The sequence below is a fragment of the Coregonus clupeaformis genome, chromosome 3 (assembly GCF_020615455.1).
Source record: "Coregonus clupeaformis isolate EN_2021a chromosome 3, ASM2061545v1, whole genome shotgun sequence".
Classification (NCBI taxonomy): Eukaryota; Metazoa; Chordata; class Actinopteri; order Salmoniformes; family Salmonidae; genus Coregonus; species Coregonus clupeaformis.
Window position 1 is genome coordinate 31,125,728 of NC_059194.1, and position 24,123 is coordinate 31,149,850.

General features: G+C 42.2%; 1 protein-coding gene across 2 annotated transcripts in view; it reads left to right on the forward strand.

Moving 5' to 3' along the window:
• LOC121546886 (glutamine--fructose-6-phosphate aminotransferase [isomerizing] 2-like) overlaps window positions 1-23,764 on the forward strand; it is a 28,669-nt gene extending 4,905 nt beyond the window's left edge. Inside the window, exons 3-18 of one of the 2 annotated variants that reach the window (XM_045209410.1) lie at window positions 297-404; window positions 847-972; window positions 2,405-2,463; window positions 4,542-4,676; window positions 7,009-7,070; window positions 9,310-9,389; window positions 12,406-12,526; window positions 12,631-12,794; window positions 13,230-13,325; window positions 19,145-19,242; window positions 19,391-19,511; window positions 19,728-20,000; window positions 20,195-20,322; window positions 20,560-20,727; window positions 23,141-23,302; window positions 23,557-23,764. In XM_045209410.1, coding sequence (XP_045065345.1) covers window positions 297-404; window positions 847-972; window positions 2,405-2,463; window positions 4,542-4,676; window positions 7,009-7,070; window positions 9,310-9,389; window positions 12,406-12,526; window positions 12,631-12,794; window positions 13,230-13,325; window positions 19,145-19,242; window positions 19,391-19,511; window positions 19,728-20,000; window positions 20,195-20,322; window positions 20,560-20,727; window positions 23,141-23,302; window positions 23,557-23,601 — 1,946 coding nt within the window. In that variant the 3' untranslated portion in view covers window positions 23,602-23,764. The remainder of the gene's footprint in view (window positions 1-296; window positions 405-846; window positions 973-2,404; window positions 2,464-4,541; window positions 4,677-7,008; window positions 7,071-9,309; window positions 9,390-12,405; window positions 12,527-12,630; window positions 12,795-13,229; window positions 13,326-19,144; window positions 19,243-19,390; window positions 19,512-19,727; window positions 20,001-20,194; window positions 20,323-20,559; window positions 20,728-23,140; window positions 23,303-23,556) is intronic. The other variant, XM_045209412.1, reaches the window with a different exon arrangement.
• Window positions 23,765-24,123: the final 359 nt, after the last annotated feature.

A 24,123-nucleotide genomic window follows, 5' to 3' on the forward strand; every position in this document is an offset into this window, starting at 1 on the left:
TAGCAATTCGTATGATATTGTTACAAATCCAATTTGTACAATATGTTATGAATTTGATGTTCTTAAGATCTTATTCAATCTCTTTATTTGAGCGTTTCATATGGATTAGGATGGATTTGGAGTCTTTCAAACAAGCTTTCAAATTGGACATGAATACTGCCTCAGTTGAAGTTGAACTGATTCATTGACTGGCCTTGCAGCCTACTAGCTAGCAAGTTTAGCCTTCATTGATGATGATTGGTTTAGGATTTGTATTGGTATACATTTGCCTCAGTAGTTTTTCTCTCTGGTCTCAGGCATCGCTGTGGATGGTGACAAAAACACAATGACAGATGACATCAACAACAACATCGTTCTCATTAAGAAGAAAGGCAAAGTCAAGGCCCTGAATGAAGAGCTCTACAGTAGGTCTCATGGATACATCCTTTCTCTCATTTCCCCCATCACATTCCTCTCCTCCAGCGGCAGATATGTGTTTCTGAAGAATCCCATGGCCTGTACCTCTTTCTTCTTGATAACTCCTTTCTTTTTCGGCCTCAGGACACTTCTAGTGCACTTCTCTCCCTCTTCTATTTCTCCTCTTCTATTTCTCTTCTTCTCTGTCCTAACAAAATACCTCTTTAATGAAAGAGGGTACAGTGTAGGGTTACGGTATGGGTGGAAGGGTTATGGTAAGACATTGAGCTCGGCTGAATTACCAGACTCGTAGGCAGTCCTCTGTCAGCTTTACCCTATCACTGTACCCATTATTGACTGATCTTAAATCTGATCATGTCACTGTTCAATCATTGATAGAATACCTTTGTTCTTATTGTTGATCAGTGCTTGATGTGTTTTTGTGATCAGAGAAAGACTGCATGGATCTGGAGGCGGAGTTGGACACACACTTTGGCATGGCTCACACACGCTGGGCCACACACGGAGAACCCAGCGCCCTCAACAGCCATCCCCACCGCTCCGACAAGAACAATGGTAACACACAATCACCTGTGTACACACACACACCGTTCATACCTGCACACAACATACAGTGCAGACATACACACCAACCCACTGCTCTGCCATGGCTTTGACATAGTTCTCTGGTTAATGGAGGTATCAGGAGTCAGGTGAGCTGGCTTTTGTTCTGGTTACTGATTGGCTAGATATCTCAAAATGTAAAACACACCTAGCATACTGTGACCAGCCCAGGTCTCCCCTCAGCTCTCTCTTAAAGGGTGTGGGAGGCTTGGGTGTGGGAGGCTTCAGTGTGGGAGGCTTCAGTGAAAGGAGTATTTACATACATGCAAATGATAGACAGAGAGAATCAGCCTTTCACAGAGGCCGGCCAGACAGCTAAACAGACAGACAGACAGGGTCTTGTTCAGTTGACCTTAAACATAGCTATGTCCTTCCTCAGGCACACATTTTCATATGTGTTCTTTGTGTTAAAGATAACTATGTTTAGAGTCAATTTCACCTGTATATATTCCAAGTTCTGACCGCATGCCAAGGTGTGTGTGAGTGCGTCAGGACTCAGGGTACACCCCTTACCTATGCAGTCAGGCAGGAATGACAGGAATTGCTGTTAAGATACACTACATGACCAAAAGTGTGTGGACACCTGCTTGTCGAACATCACATTCCAAAATCATGGGCATTAATATGGAGTTGGTCCTCCCTTTGCTGCCATAACAGCCTCCACTCTTCTGGGAAGGCTTTCCACTAGATGTTGGAACATTGGTGCGGGGACTTGCTTCCATTCAGCCACAAGAGCATTAGTGAGGCCAGGCACTGATGTTGGGCGATTAGGTCTGGCTCACAGTCGGCGTTCCAATTCATCCCAAAGGCTTGTGTGCAGCTGCTCGGCCATGGAAACCCATTTCATGATGCTCCCGACTAACAGTTATTGTGCTGACATTGCTTCCAGAGGCAGTTTGGAACTCGGTAGTGAGTGTTGCAACCGAGGACAGACCATTTTTACATGCTACGTGCTTCAGCACTCAGCGGTCCCGTTCTGTGAGCTTGTGTCCCTACCACATCGCGGCTGAGCCGTTGTTGCTCCTATACATTTCCACTTCACAATAACAGCACTTACAGTTGACCGGGGAAGCTCTAGCAGGGCAGGAATTTGACTAATTGACTTGTTGGAAAGGTGGCATCTTATGACGGTGCCACGTTGAAAGTCACTGAGCTCTTCAGTAAGGCCATTCTACTGCCAATGTTTGTCTATGGAGATTGCATGGCTGTGTGCTCGATTTTATACACCTGCCAGCAATGGGTGTTGATGAAATAGCCGAATCCACTCATTTGAAGGGGTGTCCACATGCTTTGGCCATGTAGTGTATGTTAAGAGGATTTCCTGACTGATTTCTCGCTGTCTCTATTTCCTGACTGATTTCTCGCTGTCTCTATTTTCCCTCAGAGTTTGTTGTCATCCACAACGGCATCATCACCAACTACAAAGAGTTAAAGAAGTACCTGGTAAGACAAGTCCTACTCTATCCCTCCACTCCCCTTTCTGTATTTCTATAGTTGTACTCTATTTCAGTATAAATTACTCCACCGTAAAGATCAGCCTGTTTTGGGTCACACCCTTGGTAAAGATCCGAGATATGATCAGAAGTGTTATAGGATTTCAAGTCTTCTGTCATCCATTGCCTTTGACGATCTTAGGCCTGGGTCCTTTGTTTTGGGCTTTTTGACCGATGACTGTTGCACTATTCTACACATCATTTACATTTACATTTACGTAATTTAGCAGACGCTGTTATCCAGAGCGACTTACAAATTGGTGCATTCACCCTATAGTGGGATAACCACTTTACAATTTATTTATTATTATTTTTATTTTATTTATTTTTTTGGGGGGGGGGTAGAAGGAGTGCAAGTGATTTGAAATGGCATTGACAAAGTGGCAATGTGCAATGTTTGCTTAGGCCAACTTGTGGAAATCATACAGCGCACCTTTTTTCTTCTGAGTCAGCTTGCCTTTTGTCTGTCTGGTTTTGTCAGTCCAGTTTAGCTGGTTCTGCCCAGTTAGCACATAACGTTCTGAGAACCATATGTTTCTTAGAGCTTGGTGAGAGCATGGTTATCCTATGGTTATTTTGCATACAACCTTCCCACAACTTTCTGGGAATGGTGCATGATAGTTGCTTGGCTTTGGAACATTCCATTTTCTTGGTATTTCATTACTTAAACATGGTTACATTTCATTTACATTTTGGTAATGTTCTAGGAACGTTCTCCAACTGGTTTGACATTAGGAATGTTCTCAAATATTTCAGAGAATGTTAAGAAATAACGTTCTTCTGTGGGAATTTCAGTACTTTCACAGAACATTCCACACAAGTTCCCATGTGGTTCTATTTAATGTAATATTTTTACTACATTCTGGGAAAGTTATAAAGAATTGTATGACTTAAGCAATGTTCTCAGAACGTTCAGATAATGTATGGTTCTCTTTTGGCAATATTCTGGGAATGTACAAAAAAGAAGGAAATTGTACACATTAACATCAATTAACTCTAAATTCCGTTCTCAGAACGTTAAGAAAACTTTCCATTAAAAACACAAGAAAAATGTAGTAACGTTCAGAAAACATTCTAAGAATGTTATTTAAAAACATATACATTTGGTTCTCAGCATCAACCAAAATCTCTCTATCCTCTATCATTTTAAGTGTGTTCAGGTGTGTCGGCCGCACCCACTAATTGGCCACACCTGATCTTAATGAGTTCTTGTTTCCTTTGAAAATAGGTCTGTTTAAATAGACTAAAATAAACAGCTTTGTATGGTTAAAAGAACATGGGATGCTATCTCCATCATGGTGACGCAGTGGACTTGGATAGAGAACAGAAGATCATAGGTTTGATTCTCACTGATGCCGTGTCACAATACGACTAATGCCTAAGGAAATTAATGTGTCCTATCTGTGCTTGGAGTTAAAAAAAGTTAACCCAAAATAAGCTAGCAGTGTTAGTAAAAGCCTTATTGAAACATTTTGTGAAAGTTTTAAGGAAGTTTTTCAAAAACGTCCAAAAAACCTATATTTTCCGTTCTCAAAGCGTTAATAAAACCTCCCATGAAAGCTTTGAAAGGAACCAGAGTAAAACGTTCTCAGAACCAACATTTTCACTTCTGTTCTTAGAACATTTAAAAAACGTTATGTTTTACTGGTCAGGAAACTTTTGGCTTCGATCCCACAACCAATGTGAAACCAAAAACATTAGTTCCCACAACTTCCAAGGAACCAAATGTGCTAGCTGGGTGCCTTCTCCTCCTTAACTATAATGGGTATAAATAGATGACTGTACTTACCTCATCTTAGATCTGTTTGTGCTGTAGCCAACTCCTCTGACTATTGGTGTTATGCTAGCAGAGTTATTATGCTAGCTAATGCACATGTATTTAACCTTTATTTAGGCAGGGAGTCCAATTGAGACCAAGGAAGCCTTGCATGAAAAGCCCAGCAATTACACAATAAAAGTTAGAGGCATATCAGGGAGTGCTGCTTCAGTAAGCTTGTAAAATTCATTCTGATCCCCACCCTCTTTCAGAACTCCAAGGGCTATGAGTTTGAGTCAGAGACCGACACAGAGGTCATCCCTAAACTGATCAAATACGTTTACGACAACCGAGAGAGAGAAGACCTGTCCTTCTCTACGCTGGTGGAGAGAGTCATTCAACAGCTGGTGAGTACTGGGACACTCAATCAATACAATTTATTTATAAAGCCCTTTTTACATCAGCAGATGTCACAAAGTGCTTATACAGAAACCCAGCCTAAAACCCCAAACAGCAAGCAATGCAGATGTAGAAGCACGGTGGTTAGGAAAACCTCCCTAGAAAGGCAGGAACCTAAGAAGAAACCAGGCTCTGAGGGGTGGCCAGTCATCTTCTGGCTGTGCTGGGTGGAGAATATTAGAGTACCTGGCCATTAAGGCCAGATCGTTCTTTGACCAGCAGGGTCAAATAATAATCACAATGGTTATAGAGGGTGCAACAGGTCAGAACCTCAGGAGTAAATGTCAGTTGGCTTTTCATTGCCGAGCATTCAGAGGTCGAGCCAGCAGGTGCGGGAGAGAGGGAGAGAGGGAGGGAGGGAGGGAGGGAGGGAGGGAGGGAGGGAGGGAGGGAGAGAGAGAGAGGGTTGAAAACAGAAGGTGCGGGAGAGAGAGAGAGAGAGAGAGAGAGAGAGAGAGAGAGAGAGAGAGAGAGAATATGAAAACAGCAGGTCCAGGACAAGGTAGCACTTCAGGTGGACAGAACAGCATAAACTGGATCAGCAGCATGACCAGGTGGACTGGGGACGGGGACAGCCAGGAGTCATCAGGCCAGATTGTCCTAGGGCTCAGGTTCTCCAGGAGTGGAGAGAGAGAGAGAGAGGGAGAGGGAGATGGGAGAATTAGAGGGAGCATACTTATGTTCACACAGGACACAAGATAAGACAGGAGAAATACACCAGATAGGATAGACTGACCCTAGCCCCCCGGCACATAGACTATTGCAGCATAGATACTGGAGGCTGAGACGGGGGGGTCGGGGGTCACTGCAGCCCTGTCCAACGGTACCCCTGGACAGGGCCAACCAGGCAGGATATAACCCCACCCACTTTGCCAACACCTACTGTACTACTATATTGTTACTATAGTACTACTACGGTACTACTACTACTGCTGCTACTACTACAACTACATTTTTAGATTTTAGTCATTTAGCAGACGCTCTTATCCAGAGTGACTACAATTAGTGCATTCATCTTAAGATAGCTAGGTGAGACAACACATCACAATCGTATCAAGTAGATTTCCCTCAACAAAGTATTTAACAGCAAAGTCAATGCTAGTGGGAAAATAAATGTTTATGTTTTTTATTTTCTGTTTGGGGGGGGTGTCGGAGGCGCCGTGAGAGTTATTTAAAGTACTCTTCAAAGACTACTAGTACGCCGACAACGACTACTACTGCGGCTGCTGCTGCTGCTGCTACTATTACTACTAAACAAAAATGAATTGCTTAACAAAATGACAAAGCATCCCCTCAGATTCACATCTGGCCCTATGATGAATGCCATCTCTGAAACAGCATTGTAAGGGAGTGTTTTCAACAACAGAGCAACAATCTCCCCCAGTTCCCCTTCATCATACCATAGCCCTGTCCTGTGGCTCTGTGTCATAGAGTGGGTCATTGAGTCCAGTCTGGCCTAAAATCTGACCGCCCTCCCATCTCTCTCCGTTCAGCCCAGTATGACGTTACCTCACTTTCCTTCCCATTAATAGTGTTACACCATCACCAAAACAGTCACCATGGCAACCAACCCAGCAACATCTTTAGTGACATCATGATCTGTATATCTGGTGACCAGGAGCGAGACACTTTTTCAAATCACTTTTGCACCAACTAGAACTAGATTGCTAACTAGTCTCGCTCAGTTCTTCACACACTCTTGTTGTTGAGTTTGGTCTTATTGGAGCCAGTCCTATCTCAGCCCCATCTCCCGTCTCCCTGGCTCACTGTAAAAGCTCTGAGAAGAACACAGAGGATGAAGTGTACAGCTTCACTGGGTTTGGGCTAATAGGAACCAGACCAGAGCAGAACCCTTACAGCCTAAAGACCATTGCTCCTTCCCCTCCTCTCTCCTCCATCTCTCTCCCACTCTTGGCGAGAGTGCTGGCAGTATGTTGGAAACAGAGCTGATTTTATACAATAGGGGTCTTATTCCCCCTAACTTCCCTGAACATCCCCCCCCCATCCCTCCTACACATCCCCACTACTACCCTCCACGAGGGGGAACACAGATGGAAAGACTGTCTCCAAAAAGAAACAGGGAATTTGAATGTTGTTTTGTAAGGTCACTGTCGGTCTGTTCGACTGAAACTGTCCTCTACATTTTCCTTCGTTGTATTTCTTCTTTGTACAATTCCTTCTCATCTTCATCCTCCTCCTCTTCCTTGTCATGTTCGTCGTCATCATCATGGACCTTAACAGACATGTTTGTATTCTCTCCTCTTCGTCACCCTGTCTTAGGAGGGGGCCTTCGCTCTGATGTTTAAAAGCCGTTATTTCCCCGGAGAGGCGGTAGCCACCAGGTCAGTATCCATGTCCACTCACACACACATCTCTGTCCGTCTGGCCTATGCCATGACCACACACATCTCTGTCCGTCTGGCCTATGCCATGACCACACACATCTCTGTCCGTCTGGCCTATGCCATGACCACACACATCTCTGTCTGTCTGGCCTATGCCATGACCACACATAAGTCTGTCTGGCCTTCACACACTAAAGTATGAAACATTACTAAAACAACATAATCATTCCAACTAAAACAACATAATCATTCCAGGACATCAGACTGCTAAATAGTCACCACTAGCCGGCCTCCGCCCAGTACCCTGCCCTGAACTTCAGTTACTGTTACTAGTCGGCTACCAACCGGCACTCTACCCTGTACCATAGAGACTGCTGCCCTAGTCATTGAACACTGGTCACTTTAATAATGTTTACATAGTGTTTTACCCACTGCATATGTATATACTGTATTTTAGTCAAGGCTCATCCTATATAACTACTGCTGTAAACACATGTTCTATTCCTATACTGTCCATAATGTCTATACACACCATATTATACATACAGTATATATTTATATTGCTCGTTCTAATATTTCTATCTTTCTTAATTCATTTATTTTTATTTATTGGATTTGCATATATCGTTTTGTATTGTTAGGTATTACTGCACTGTTGGGAACATAAGCATTTTGCTACACCCGCGAAAACATCTGCAAAATGTGCGTACGCGACCAATAACATTTGATTTGATTTGAAAGGATCAACACCCATTGGCATTGACTCATCGTCTCAGCTATTGCCACAATAAAACAATAACAGCCTGACTCTATATAGCCCTATATTGATCTTCAGACTGTGTGTCTCTGCCAAGCTTCTATTCCCTCTAATTAATGCATCAGCTATGATGACTGGAAGTTGCAACAGTCATGGCTGATGGTAAAGGGGTGGAAGTGTGGGGTGGGTCTCTGTGTGTGTACTCTTGCATGCCTGCATGTGTGTATTCAAGCTTGTGTTTGTTAGTTTGTGTGCATCGTGCATGCTTATGTATGTAAGTGTGTGTGGTACAGAGAAGCATTGCTGCAGTGTGTGTGAGACCCAGGCAGAGGGGGAGAAAGAGAGGGGTGTGATCCAGGTTCAGTCACTCCTTGCTGGGGCTCTCTAGGGCTGGCCTCTGGCTGCTGGCCTCCTGCCTGGCTCTCCTCTACTCTTTGTGACTCATTGAAGGAAGACTATGCTCTGTTTCCTCTTGCTGCTTAGGAAAAAACCCTGGCCAGAACCAATCATACTCAATCACCTCCAATCACTTTATTTATTTCTCTCTGTTTCCTCGTTGGAGGGAGAGAGGGAGTGGTGAGATGAGGGTGGTTGACCTATGGTAAAGAGGAGGAGGGTTCCCTTTTAATTGCTACCATTGTTATGCAGTTCACATTTCTTCTGTAAGAAATATTTCAATTTAGCCCTATCTATATAGGCCAATTAAGTGTAAAGGGTTAAAACAACCAGCACAGCAGTGTGCCTTCCTGCCTGAAGTCACTCTTCCCCAGCTACAGCTCCCTGCTCCCAGCCCAATGTACAGGACTGTCAGAGAAGAGAAGGATACAGTAAACAGAGGGAAAGAAAAGAGTGTAATTGAGAAACGTGCCTGTTTTCTCGGTTGGGAATTACCCCAGCCAGGTGTAAGCTGTCAAGCACAACAATGACTTAGATATTTATGATTGCAGTATTTTTGATGGAGTGTTAAGAGTTATGTTTGAGTACTTTTATCAGGTGCTTTGTGTACACACTGTCATAGGTCCTATTTGACACTGTAGGAATAAAGGTGTGAGCTATATTCAGGTTATGTTTGGCACACCCACTCCCCTCACCTGTCGCGGTCACACCCATCTGCACCTGCATACCTGCATCAGCCAATCAGAGAAGCACACATAGAGTACTGGAGATGAGGAAGCTAGAAACATGAGCAGGAACTGAACTCATCCACCTGTAGGGGAGAGGGAGGAAAAGGAGCAAAAAAGTGCTAGAAAATAAGAGAGAGGCAGCAAGAGGCAGTGTGACTTCAATGTGTGTGTGTGTGTGTGTGTGTGTGTGTGTGTGTGTGTGTGTGTGTGCGCGCTTGCATTTGTGTTTGTTCTCTGAAACAAATCTAACAATTTCTCTCCATCGACCCCCTCTGTCTTTCTCACGCTCGCCCTCTCTTTTCCCCTTTCTCCCCATCCCTCTATCCATCCCCCTTTCTCTGTCTATATCCTTCAGGAGAGGAAGTCCTCTTCTCATTGGTGTGCGGAGCAAGGATGAGCTGCCTACAGAGCACATTCCAATCCAGTACAACACTGGTGAGCTCTGTTCCCCTCTATCAGACATGATCACTTTACAGTGTTCTTAAACCTTTCAGTCTGCCTACTGTTCTCACAGCAACCTGACTGTGTTATCAACCTAAAACACACCGTATTTCAATCAAACCACAACTGAACACCTTTGGTTACATTATCTTCATGCACCGATCTCTTAATTTGAGATAAGAGGGTGTAACTGACGCATAAATATGGCATATGAGATTTGCATGAAAAGTTTACTTATATGTCTGTAGTTCAAGTCCCGATTCAGGTCAATATGAAACACCCATACATTATCTAATTAACTAACCAACTCATTAGCTAACTAACCAACCAGTCAGCTAACGTAATGCAGTTGTTCCAAGCTAACCCCTGTCAGAGCTATCTGTGTTCGTGAGCAGTATCTGTATCTGTGTCCTAACACTAACAGTAGCAGTACTTACCATCTGGTCCAGACTAATGGTTATGAAAGCCTGTTCTCCTGTGTGGGATAACATGTAATAATCTAAGGCTAACCCTAATCCTGTCAAATCAAATACAAATCAAATCAAATTTTATTGGTCACATACGCGTGTTTAGCAGATGTTATTGCGGGTGTAGCGAAATGCTTGTGCTTCTAGCTCCGACAGTGCAGTAATATCTAACAAGTAATATCTAACAATTTCACAACATATACCCAATACACACAAATCTAAGAAAGGAATGAATTAAGAATATATAAATATATACATATATGGACGAGCGATGTCAGAGCGGCATGGACTAAGATACAGTAGAATAGTATAGAATACAGTATATACATATGAGATGAGTAATGCAAGATATGTAAACATTATTCAAGTGGCTAGTGTTCCATTTCTTAAAGTGGCCAGTGATATCTAGTCTATGTCTATAGGCAGCAGCCTCTAATGTGCTGGTGATGGCTGATTAACAGTCGGATGGCCTTGAGATAGAAGCTGTTTAGATAGGTGCTGTAGGTGTCCTGGAGGGCGGGTAGTTTGCAGACCACACCACCCTCTGGAGAGCCTTGCGGTTGCGGGCGGTGCAGTTGCCGTACCAGGCGGTGATACAGCCCGACAGGATGCTCTCAATTATGCAACTGTAAAAGTTTGTGAGGGTTTTAGGTGCCAAGCCAAATTTATTTAGCCTCCTGAGGTTGAAGAGGCTCTGTTGTGCCTTCTTCACCACACTGTCTGTTTTTGTGGTCCATTTCAGTTTGTCAGTGATGTGTAAGCCAAGGAACTTGAAGCTTTCCACCTTCTCCACTGTGGTCCCGTCGATGTGGATAGGAGGGTGCACCCTCTGCTGTTTCCTGAAGTCCACAATCATCTCCTTTGTTTTGGTGGCGTTGAGTGAGAGGTTATTTTCCTGGCACCACACTCCCAGAGCGCTCACCTCCTCCCTGTAGGCTGTCTCGTCTCTTCATTGTCCTGTCTGTAGCTCTGTACTACTTTGTCCTGAGGGACAGTGCAGTTCATTAAGTGGTCCCAGTGGGACAGAGAGCCGTAGGTGTGCCAACTACCCAATTAACACTTGGGTGTTGTGGCTTGACCTCTGATTGGATGTTCAGATTACTGCACTGTTGGCGCTAGAAACATAAGCATTTCACTGCACCTGATAACATCTGCAAAATATGTGTACGTGACCAATAACATTTGATTTGATTGAACCACCTCATAAGAATTGCATGACTAACAACAATCCCATTCCCTTAAATCAGACTAATGTCTCCAATGAATCAACTGTTGCATGATTTCATGAAACTACTCTCCAAAGAGTCAAGTCCAAAAATGACAAGATTCATATTTAAATATGTTTGAGAAATCACTCTTGCTTCTTGTGGAAATGCCAATACTGTGTTTAACCTCTATGGGTTATCATAGGCTAACGTCATGGTCACACTCAGTTAATAACATACAATTGCAATATAACATTCTCAATATAACATTCAAAGTTACCTTTCTTCTAATGAATAGGGTGCAGAATTCTCATACAGTAACTAAAATCCACACACAATGAGTAGGACAGATGTCTCCAAATGATACATTTAAAATATGTATCTTGACATGTGTGTCACAATAAATCTGCCCCTTACCTACTCATCAGTTAATAACAGACATGGGTTTGGTTTGTTATGTTCTCTCTGTGTGTATCAACTCTCTGGAGACAGAACACCCTGTAGGTATGTTGACTGTCTTCATCGTGTAGATATGTTGACTGTGTCTTCATCTGTTTACTTAACTACGCTTAGATATATTATTGCAGTTTCTTGCTGGAGACTAGTGTACCTGAAGTGGGTTGGGTCCAAAGTCCAAGGCCCAATGAGAAAGGAATGAGGAGATAATGGGGAGCTTCTCTTTAAATGAGATAATTGGGAGCTTCTCTCAATACTATAAAGTGGCTTCCTTCTCTCTGCTCCTTTCCCTCATCTCTTTTAAAACACAGGATAGGTGAAAGCAACATAGTGGATGCCTACTGTAAATGTGTTTTCGCCTGTGGAGTGCAGAAGAAGGAAAAGAGACAAAGAGAGAGCCTAAGGTCACTTATCGCTATTGGGGACTAAAACTCCTGGCCCCATCATGACTGCAGTGCTCAACTGTAACTGTGCTAAAGGGCAAACATCCCTCAGCTGCAGTCAGTCACCTCATAAATAATATGTGACAAATCAATACGGATGGCAGTTTGAACCTTCACCTGATTATTCATTCCAGAATCTTCTGAGGTGAAGCAATGTATACAAATGATTAGCATCTTTATTGATGGTCAAAGGACCCTTGGATCAGACCCTCTGTTGTTTGTCAATCACGATCATGAACTCTAAACCAACCTTGTTTTGGTTTACAATCATTGGGTTAAAACAGCTTTTATCAGTTTATGAAAAATGACTAAATATTTTAGGTGAAGAGTTCAATTAAAGCAGAAGTGTTGATTTCAGTGATCCATCTCTGGTTGTCCCAGTGCTCAGTCTGAACCATGAACCCTAACCCCTGCCCTCTACCCCCTGCCCTCTGTCCAGTAGCTATGTTCAAAGAGGGGGTCAAGGAGAAGAACAGCCATAACCGGTCAGACAACTCCACTGCTGTGAATTCTGTTGGAGACAGCAAGGCTGTGGAGTACTACTTTGCTTCTGATGCTAGGTGAGCTGAAAGCCCTAGGTGTGTGTTTGTGCATACGTGCACGGTGTGTGTGTGCTTGTCTCATGCTCCTTTCTCTTCCTCCGCCTCTCGCTCTCCCTGCCCAGTGCCATCATAGAGCACACCAACAAGGTGATCTACCTGGAGGATGATGACATAGCAGCGGTTGTAGGGGGGAAGCTGTCCCTCCACAGGCTGAACCGCCTGGCAGGAGAGGATCCTGTCCGGGCCATCCAGACCCTCCAGATGGAATTGCAGGAGATCATGAAAGGTCAGAGGTTAGAGGTCATAGGGCTCATCGCCATGGCAACCTAAGGGTTAATTACGAGTAGGTTAGAGTGTCCCAGGCCCTACACACTGACCTAGGGTCAGTTCTGTATAAGGTTAAGGTGCAATATTTAGGATTTGATGAGGGAAAGCTGATTCTAGATATGTGCCTAAGTGGAGCTTAAACCTAGAGCCGGTCAGTATCGATAACTTCCCAATCACACACACACGTCAAAGATAAGATCTAGTGTCATACTAGTGAAACGTAGTCTGATTTTACACAGAGAACACATACCCATTTGGCCACACATACTTTACTGAAGCTGCTATCTATAGCTCTAAGAACACTAGAATAAGATCTCCCTCTGCTGACGTCAGTGAGTAGCTACGCCTGTGACCTAACCATTGTCCCTATTGTGTCCTTATCTTCTCTGTGCAGGTAACTTTGAGGCATTCATGCAAAAGGAGATCTTTGAGCAGCCAGAGTCTGTGTTTAACACCATGAGGGGGCGGATCTGCTTCGACACCAACAAAGGTAGCTTACCATGATGATGTCATATCCTGATCCTGTCACTCCCTATTGTTCCAGGATGCTGATGACACAGTGCCCTAGGCTAAATCAATATTAGCACAGCAACTCTGTTTGATGTGAAAAGTAGGCATTGGTCTGAAGCCTAAAAATAAAGGAAAATCACGAGCACCACAATGCATACTTCACCCATGCTCCACCAAGGTTTTCCAGCACACAACTTGGACCTACTACAGTAGCTATGTTGGTCTATTTATTTACTTAACCTTTATTTAACCAGGAAAAGCCCATGGAGACACTGTCTCTTTTCCAACGGAGACCTGGCCAAGAAGGCAGCAACAATCAAATACATTACAGAATTAAAACTAACAACAATACAATACAACAACATGATCCAGCCTAAAAAAAGCATTTACACTCCTCTGTAACAGTCTCCCATCAACATTTTAAATTAATTCAGTGGCACTAACATATCTAGATGTAGCATGGATTGTAGACTATTCCATGCCTCTGGTGCACAAGACGAGAAGGCAGTCTTGCCTAATACTGTAAGTGTCCTGGGGACGTTAAGTAGCAACCACCTAGCAGACCGGGTATGGTGACTGCTAGTGGTGAAGGAGACCAGACTACAGAGGTAAAGAGGGAGTTTACCCAAAAGGGCTTTGTAGATGAACACAAACAAATGTAGCTTTCTGCGCATATAAAGTGAGGTCCAACCCACCATTTGGTAGAAGGTACAATGGTGGGTGAGTGACTTGGCATTTGTAATAAAGCGCAAGGATGCTTGATAAACAGAGTCCAGTCTTTGTAAGACAGAGGAGGCTGCATGCATATACAACAAGTCACCATAATCAGTTACAGAGAGAAAAGTGGCCTGAACAAGTTTCTTTCTAGCCATAATCGGGAATCAAGCCTTATTACGAAAATAAAAACCCAATTTCAATTTAAGCTTCCTCACAAGATTATCCATATGAACTTTAAAGGAAAACTTGTCATCCAACCCTATACCTAGGTATTTGTAGGATTACACTTTTTCAATGGATAAGCCACCAGATGTGACAATGCTAAACTATTGTACTTCAAACAATGTGTAGGCAGGTTGCTTAGGATTCAAAACTTCTCAAACAGCCTAATTCACACTCTTAGATGAGGTGCACCCACAATAATGTGACTTGTACTGCAAACAAGGTAAAGTATTAGATTCTTCACACACCACACTAAGACATTATCCCATCCACTACCTTTTCAAGGTTATTTTTTTTATATGAAAGCAAGCTTTTGTACTTACAAGATCATAAGGCTTGATTGAGCTGTTTTGTCTTGTTGTAATATGGTGCCTGCCTGGATTTCCTTAAATATTTATTTTAGCCAAATATGTTCTTTGGTCAGTAGGTGCCAAACATAAAAACATGTCACTCATATAGATATAGAGGTCTATAGAGCCTGTCTGCATTCCTGATTTATATAACCATTAGCTTACCTGTGTAATATTGGCATATACTCACTTGTTTTGCCAACATTGTTCTGTTTTATCAATTGCTGTGCTGATCAATGGGCAGTGAATATGTAGTCTACAGTTATATTTGTGTATTTATTTATTTTTGCAGTAAAGATGGTGACGCTACAATAATACACATTTACAATAGGCCTATATCTAAAAATACATACAGCCTAATTATATATATATATATATATATATATATACAGTTGAAGTCGGAAGTTTACATACACCTTAGCCAAATACATTTAAACGCAGTTTTTCACAATTCCTGACATGTTGCTTCAATATATCCACATAATTTTCCTTCCTCATGATGCCATCTATTTTGTGAAGTGCACCAGTCCCTCCTGAAGCAAAGCACCCCCACAGCATGATGCTGTCACCCCCGTGCTTCACGGTTGTGATGGTGTTCTTCGGCTTGCAAGCAACCCCCTTTTTCCTCCAAACATAACGATGGTCATTATGGCCAAACAGTTCTATTTTTGTTTCATCAGACCAGAGGACATTTCTCCAAAAAGTACGATCTTTGTCCCCATGTGCAGTTGCAAACCGTAGTCTGGCTTTTTTATAGCGGTTTTTGAGCAGTGGCTTCTTCCTTGCTGAGCGGCCTTTCAGGTTATGTCGATATAGGACTAGTTTTACTATGGATATAGATAAGTTTGTACCTGTTTCCTCCAGCATCTTCACAAGGTCCTTTGCTGTTGTTCTGGGATTGATTTGCACTCTTCGCAACAAAGTACATTAATCTCTAGGAGACAGAACGCGTCTCCTTCCTGAGCGGTATGACGGCTGCGTGGTCCCATGGTGTTTATACTTGCGTACTATTGTTTGTACAGATGAACGTGGTACCTTCAGGCGTTTGGAAATTGCTCCCAAGGATGAACCAGACTTGTGGAGGTCTGCAATTTTTTTCTGAGGTCTTGGCTGATTTTATTTTTTTTCCCATGATGTCAAGCCAAGAGGCACTGAGTTTGAAGGTAGGCCTTCAAATACATCCACAGGTACACCTCCAATTGACTCAAATGATGTCAATTAGCCTATCAGAAGCTTCTAAAGCCATGACATCATTTTCTGGAATTTTCCAAGCTGTTTAAAGGAACAGTCAACTTAGTGTATGTAAACTTCTGACCCACTGGAATTGTGATACAGTGAATTATAAGTGAAATAATCTGTCTGTAAACAATTGTTGGAAAATTACTTGTGTCATGAACAAAGTAGATGTCGTAACCGACTTGCCAAAACTATAGTTTGTTAACAAGAAATGTGTGGAGTGGTTGAAAAATTAGTTTTAATGACTCCAACCTAAGTGTATGTAAACTTACGACTTCAACTGTGTATATATATATATATATATATATATATATATATATATATATATATATATATATATATATATATATATATATATATATATATATATACATTGAGTATAGCAAACATTAGGAACACCATCCTAATATTGAGTTGCAAAGTCCATGTCTCAATTGTGTCAAGGCTTAAAAATCCTTCTTTAACCTATCTCCTCCCCTTCATTGACACTGATTGAAGTGGATTTAACAAGTGACATCAATAAGGGACCATAGCTTTCACCTGGATTCACCTGGTCAGTGTATGTCATGGAAAGAGCAGGTGTTCTTAATGGTTTGTATACTCAGTGTATATATACTGAACAAAAATATACACTATCGTTCAAAAGTTTGGGGTCACTTAGAAATGTCCTTGTTTCCCATGAAAACATACATGAAATTTGTGAGTTTGAATAGGAAATATAGCAAAATTAATAGGAAATGTAGTCATTGACAAGGTTAGAAATAATGATTTTTAATTGAAATAATAATTGTGTCCTTCAAACTTTGCTTTCGTCAAAGAATAGTCCATTTCCAGCAATTACAGCCTTGCAGACCTTTGGCATTCTAGTTGTCAATTTGTTGAGGTAATCTGAAGAGATTTCACCCCATGCTTCCTGAAGCACCTCCCACAAATTGGATTGGCTTGATGGGCACTTCTTAAGTACCATACAGTCAAGCTGCTCCCACAACAGCTCAATAGGGTTGAGATCCGGTGACTGTGCTGGCCACTCCATTATAGACAGAATACCAGCTGACTGCTTCTTCCCTAAATAGTTCTTGCATAGTTTGGAGCTGTGCTTTGGGTCATTGTCCTGTTGTAGGAGGAAATTGGCTCCAATCAAGCGCTGTCCACAGGGTATGGCACGGTGTTGCAAAATGGAGTGATAGCCTTCCTTCTTCAAGACTTTACCACCACCAAAGCACCCCCAGACCATCACATTGCCTCCGCCATGCTTGACAGATGGCATCAAGCACTCCTCCAACATCTTTTCATTTGGTCTGCGTCTCACAAATGTTCTTCTTTGTGATCCGAACACCTCAAACTTCGATTCGGCTGTCCATAACACTTTTTTCCAATCTTCCTCTGTCCAGTGTCTTTGTTCTTTTGCCCATCTTTTCTTTTTATTGGCCAGTCTGAGATATGGCTTTTTCTTTGCAACTCTGCCTAGAAGGTCAGCATCCCGGAGTCGCCTCTTCACTGTTGACGTTGAGACTGGTGTTTTGCGTGTACTATTTAATGAAGCTGCCAATTGAGGACCTGTGAGGAAGTCTTTTCTCAAACTAGACACTCTAATGTATTTGTCCTCTTGCTCAGTTGTGCAGTTTGCGCTGTTCTGTGAAGGGAGTAGTACACAGCATTGTATGAGATCTTCAGTTTCTTGGAATTTTTACTAGGATTAAATGTCAGGAATTGTGAAAAACTGAGTTTAAATGTATTTGGCTAAGGTGTGTGTAAACTTCCGACTTCAACTGTAGTTACTGTAGTAGGTCAATGCTGTGTGCTGGAAAACCTTGGTAGAGCATGGGTGAAGTAGGCATTTAATTTTCTTTCTTTTTCAGCTTCAGACCAATGCCAACTTCTCACTTATTTTTTTTTATTTTTTTAAATAATGTCCATGGTTGTTAAGGGTGAATTAAACAATATTTTCACATGCAAAGACAGATTTTATTAGCAACCAAAAGGCTGTAATTGGCATTGCTATTCTAACTTGTAATGCGGCCTCTGACAAAAGGTCTGGACCTTAATGGCATAGGTAGTGTGCTTGCATAACTGCAAGGGTTGCTGGTTTAAACCCTGGTCTGCTGACTGTTGCCCTCTAAAATCAGTTTTTAACTAACTAGTTTGCGACAGACTTACATTGTAAAATGACTTGCCATTCAAAGCTAAGTTTTAACTCAAAGCAAAACTACTTTATAACCGATCATCTTTTGAAGGTCTTAGCTCAGCCAGAAAGCTTTTGGCACATGAGAGCGATAAATTATAAATGTAACCAAAACTGTTGCCCGTACAAACTTATTCAGTCAGAAAGGTAGCAAGTGTAATGGTCACTTTATGGACGTTGTAGTTGTCACGCCCGGGCTCTGGGGACACTGTTATGTTGAGCCAGGGTGTGTAATTCTATGTATTCTATTGCTATGTTGGGAGTTCTAGTTTGTATTTCTATGTTGGCCTGAGTGACTCCCAATCAGAGGCAACGAGTGTCAGCTGGTTGTCTCTGATTGGGAGCCATATTTAAACTGTCTGTCTTTCCCTTTGTGTTTGTGGTTTCTTGTTCTTATTTGGTTTGTGTTCAACCGTAGACATCACGTTATCGTCTGTTGTTTTGATCGTGTGATCATTCTCTAAATAAATATGTTCACCTTCAACGCTGCGCATTGGTCCTCCTCCTTAGACGATCGTGACAGTAGTCTCGTTCTTATCCGATGCCTAGATATTGAGCTAGGTCGGGGCAACAAATTGTATTTTTTTACTAATGCTAACGACCCTGTTCAAAATCGGGTATATGGTTCTCGGTAACGGCCTGACGGTTCATGACTAGAGGCAGGGAGTGTGTTGTTTACCTCCAATCAAGGTGATTTGCACATTTTCATCGACATATGGCTTAACCAAAGCCTATGCGACAATAATTAACAGTTATTATGTGGAAGTAGACGTGCCACAACGTGCCACAACTGAGACGTGCCACAACTGCAAAACGTATTTATTTATAAACCAATACAAACATCCACTTACTATATGACCCCCTATCCCCCAAAACCCCTAAATATATTTTTTTTTATCAACTTTTTTATTTATTTTTATTATATGTTAAAGCAAAAAGGTAGAATAAACAGCTTTGGACAAATAAAAATAATGTCAGCGCACTTCCAACATATATTCACATAAAACCCCTAAATATCTGAACAATATCCCTCTCACCTCTTGGCTCTATATGCTCATGCTGATGGTCTCCTCTCTCCTGTCCTGTCCTCAGTGATCCTGGGGGGATTGAAGGACCACCTGAAGGAGATCAAACGCTGCAGACGCCTCATCATGATTGGCTGTGGAACCAGCTTCCATGCTGCCGTGGCTGTAAGTGAACCAACCAGAAGTGCGATTGAGGAAGAGAAGGAGAAAGGAAAGATAATGATGGTGATGATGATGATGATGATGGTGATGATGATGGTAATGATGGTGATGGTGATGACTTCTTCTCTTCCCCTTTCCCTTCACCTCTCAGACCAGACAGATTCTGGAGGAGCTGACAGAGCTTCCTGTCATGGTGGAGCTGGCTAGCGACTTCCTGGACCGCAACACGCCTGTCTTCAGAGACGACGTCTGCTTCTACATCAGCCAATCAGGTAATGCCATACTGCGTTGGTAGATAGACTGCTATTTATATTTTATTGCTAGTGTTTCATAAAACTCTAGTGTTTCTGTTATTTATGGTGGAGACTGTGGATACACTGATAAAAGACAATGCTAGTACAGAGACTATAATCTGTTGGATAGGGGATAATTCTAGTGTTTGTATGAATGCTAAATTGCCTCTGTCCTCTGCTCCTTCCTCCCCTCAGGTGAGACAGCAGACACCCTGATGGCTCTGAGGTACTGTAAGGAGAAAGGAGCTCTGACGGTGGGGATCACCAACACCGTGGGCTCCTCCATCTCCAGAGACACAGACTGTGGGGTGCACATCAACGCTGGCCCAGAGATAGGGGTTGCCAGCACCAAGGCCTACACCAGCCAGTTTGCGGCTCTCATTATGTTTGGTCTGATGATGAGTGAGGACAGGATCTCCCTGCAGGCGAGAAGGCTGGAGATCATCAATGGACTCAGGATACTCCCAGGTGAGTCTATAAACCACAGCACCCACTGTGATAATGTTTAACCCATTATAACCTCACTATAACCAACATGCTATCATTACGACTAACACACTTTAACCAATATACTGCCTGATCTCACCAGCAAAAACACCACTTTGTTGTTTTTACTAAACCTCTCTTTTTCATCCCCTATCTCTCTCCTCTCCCTCTCTCAGAGTTGATCAAGAAGGTGTTGACTCTGGATAAGAAGATCAAGTCCATAGCAGATGAGCTGTATGAACAGAAGTCTCTGCTGGTCATGGGGCGAGGCTTCAACTACGCTACCTGTCTGGAGGGGGCACTGGTGAGGACAAATCTAGGATTAGTTTACCCACCCCAAATACTAACCCTCAACCATTATAGGAAACATGCAAAACTGAACTTAGGTCAGCGTCCATCTAGGGGCAATGTTTGGCTTTTTCTCCTCTTTTCTGCTTATTTATATGCCATTAAACATCTATATATACACACAGTATATGCACATTCTGACATGATAATACTGATTATTATGTCATATGACTGATTGATTCTTCCCATACAGAAAATCAAGGAAATCACGTACATGCATTCAGAGGGCATCCTGGCTGGGGAGCTGAAGCACGGTCCTCTGGCTCTGATTGACAAGCACATGCCGGTCATCATGATCATGATGAGAGACGCCTGCTACACCAAGTGTCAGAACGCACTGCAGCAAGTCACAGCCAGATCGGTATGTCACATTACTCACTCACATAGGCTGCATTTAGACAGGCAGCCAAATTAATTGGTCTTTTGATCAATCACATCAGATCTTTTTACATCAGATATTTTTCAGCGCTGTTCTGATTGGTCAAAAGACCAATTAGTGAAAAAATATCTGAATTTGGCTGCCTGTCTAAACGCAACCTTATTCAAATATTCAGATACACACAACTAAATACAAAGAACTTGCTCACGTACAGTACACTAGTGGCATTTCAATGTAAAAAGCCCCATGAGCACTAACATGTGAAGTTCATAGGAGCAAATCCCTTTTGGTGTCAAATGAAAGCTAAGGGTCTATAAACAATTTAAATACGGGGAAAATGTGGAATAAGCAAATGCTTTGATTTCTGGTCAAACAGATGGAAAAGGGGTCTTAGAAAACATCTAGCAGAAAAAGTCTTAAAAGTTATTAGAAATACATCAAAACACAATACTGTTAAAGTAAAGACTCCAGCCAACTAATATCAACATTTATATTTGGTTTTGCAGAGATTATTTGCCTTCTGTAAAAATTACAAAAACCCACATATCTTTAAGATATTTTCTAATTTCTCTCCCTCATGAGGAGGGAGGGTAATGAAAGTTTCAAAGTAACAAGTGAAGCTAAACCTACCAATGATTTTACCAATGAGTTTATGATTTATTAAGTGATTAAAACGCTTCATTCTGTTACCAAATCGGTAACAGAATGACCAATCAAATCAGTAACAGAATGTCTGCAACTGAATTAGCTACAATGGGAATTCATAATAGTCACAAACCACAGTTGAGTCACCTGCTACTGTCCTATCTTCCACTGGCATACTCTTATGTTCATCTCATAACCGTTTTCTTTCTGTCGCGTGGTGGTCATAGCAAGAGTGTGAAAACAGTCTGGACAACCCCTCCCTGTCTCTCTCCCTGTCTCTCTCCCTGTCTCTCTCCCTGTCTCTCTCTCTGTCTCTCTCTCCTCTCTCTCTCTCTTAATGTCACCTCTCCTGCCTCTTACTGACACCTACCCATGAGACCCCTTTTTTTCCATTTATTGTAACCAACCCTCTCACCCACTGAGCACCGACCGACACCAGACATCCATGGACGTTGAAAGTAGTTGAAATTTGGTCCGTCTATGTCACGCCCTGGCTCTGGGGACTCTGTTATGTTGAGCCAGGGTGTGTAGAGTCTATGTTTTGTGTTTCTATGTTCAGGATCTAGTTCATTGTGTTTCTATGTTGGCCGGGGTGGTTCTCAATCAGAGGCAACGAGAATCAGCTGTTGCTTGTTGTCTCTGATTGGGAACCATACTTAGGCAGCCGTTTGGGCATTTGCGTTTGTGGGATCTTGTTCCGTGTTGGTTTGTGTTTGTTACCAAGGACTTCACGTATCGTTTTGTTCGTGTGGTGAATATAATAAAATATGTTCGCATTCCACGCTGCGCATTGGTCTACTCCTTTCGACGATCGTGACAGTCTAACTCTGAACCAATCATAGATGTCTGTTTCACAAGTTTGGACAGCACAGTACAGTAAAGAAAAGTATAATAGAGTGTAGGTCAGTACAATACAGTACTGTACTGTAAAGTATAGTAAAGTTTAGTACAGTACAGTACAGTACAGCACACTAGAGCAGACTATAATATAATTTACTAAATTGTACTGTACTGTACTGTACTGAACTATACTCTAATGTACTGTACTAAACTCTACTGTATTGAACTATACTGTACTGTACTCTACTGTGTTGTGCTGTGCTGTGCTGTACTGTGATGTCTAAACTTGTGAAACATAGACGTCTATGATTGGTACAGATTTTGTCCGGTCCGGACCAACCAAATGTGGTCTTGTTTGGGGGCGGAGCTCATTCGAATAATAGCCAGTGTGTAGAAAAAACCCATGCAAAGGAGGATAGGACATTTTCTACCTTTCATAGAAAAACATTGTGACATTCATTATTATGCATTTCTGTATAGTACAGATCAGGACCCATGATGTCATTCTGTTACCGGGTGTTAATCCACTTCACTTACTGTAGTTCAATCACCCAAATATATTTTTTCAAAACACACGGTTTTTGGAAAACATGGTCATATAAAAAACAGAGGGAGATTTTACCGTAATTCTGTTACCAAACTTTACATCTGCAGTGTTCTTCGAGTAAATGTGTTTTTGTTAAATTTTCTGTGGAGATTGTTAAAAGTAGTCATTATTCATAGAGTTGTATGGTTTGTTTAACTTTTCAATCAATGGTTTTTGTTTATCATACTTTTAAAGTGAAAAATCTGAGTCTCAGCATCATTATATTACCATGGAATTGCACCTAGACAAACACACGTACATACAACCACAAGCACACACACAGCCTGACTATCAAAATACTTTAATAATCTCTTTCACCCTCAGGGGCGGCCGATTATCCTATGTTGCCAGGATGACCCAGAGGTGTCTAAGAATGCGTACAAGACCATTGAGCTGCCTCAGACAGTGGACTGTCTCCAGGGCATCCTCAGTGTCATCCCACTGCAACTCCTGTCCTTTCACCTGGCCGTGCTGCGAGGATACGACGTGAGTCTACCACTACAACCTATCTTGTCTTACTGCTATCTTTTCCTTTGCTCACAGACATCCGTTACTGTACCTTTTAATTCCCAGTATTTACTCTGATTTTATTTAGATTTCATTACAACAAGCATTAAAATCTACTGTTACAAGTACTCACAAAATCAACTATGCTGAATGTGTATCTAGTTTTGTGTTGTCTCCTTTACTCTTCAGGATTGAGCTGGTTTAATGGCTGTCTCTCTCTCCTCTGGTTGCAGGTGGACTGTCCCAGGAACCTGGCCAAGTCTGTCACAGTGGAGTAGAACCAGACAGACAGGCAGGAAGCAGTAGAGGCCACAGCACTGCTCTGCTGAGGAGAGAGACAGAGGAGGCGAAGCCATCAAAGTGCAATTATGTGTGTTTGTGTGTGTTTTTGGTTTCACTATCCTTGTGGGGACTAGAAGTTCTCACAAGGATAGTAAAACAACACAAATTGGGACAAGGGGGGACATTTCGCCGGTCCACACAGGAAAAAGGCTATTTTAGGCTTAGGGGTTAGGGTTAGAGTTACAATTAGGGTTAAGGTTAGAATTAAGGTTAGGGGTTAGGGTTAAGAGTTAGGGTTAGGTTAAGGGTTAGGGTTAGGTGTTAGGGAAAATATAATTTTGAATGGAAATCAATTGTATGGTACCCACAAGGATATTAAAACAAACGTGTGTGTGTGTGTGTGTGTGTGTGAATAGAGGGACATGTGGCATTTTTATAGCACAGAAATGTGAAGTCATATTGACACACTGTCAATTGACCTTTTGGGCCTTGTAGAGAGAGAGAGCAAATCTCACGAG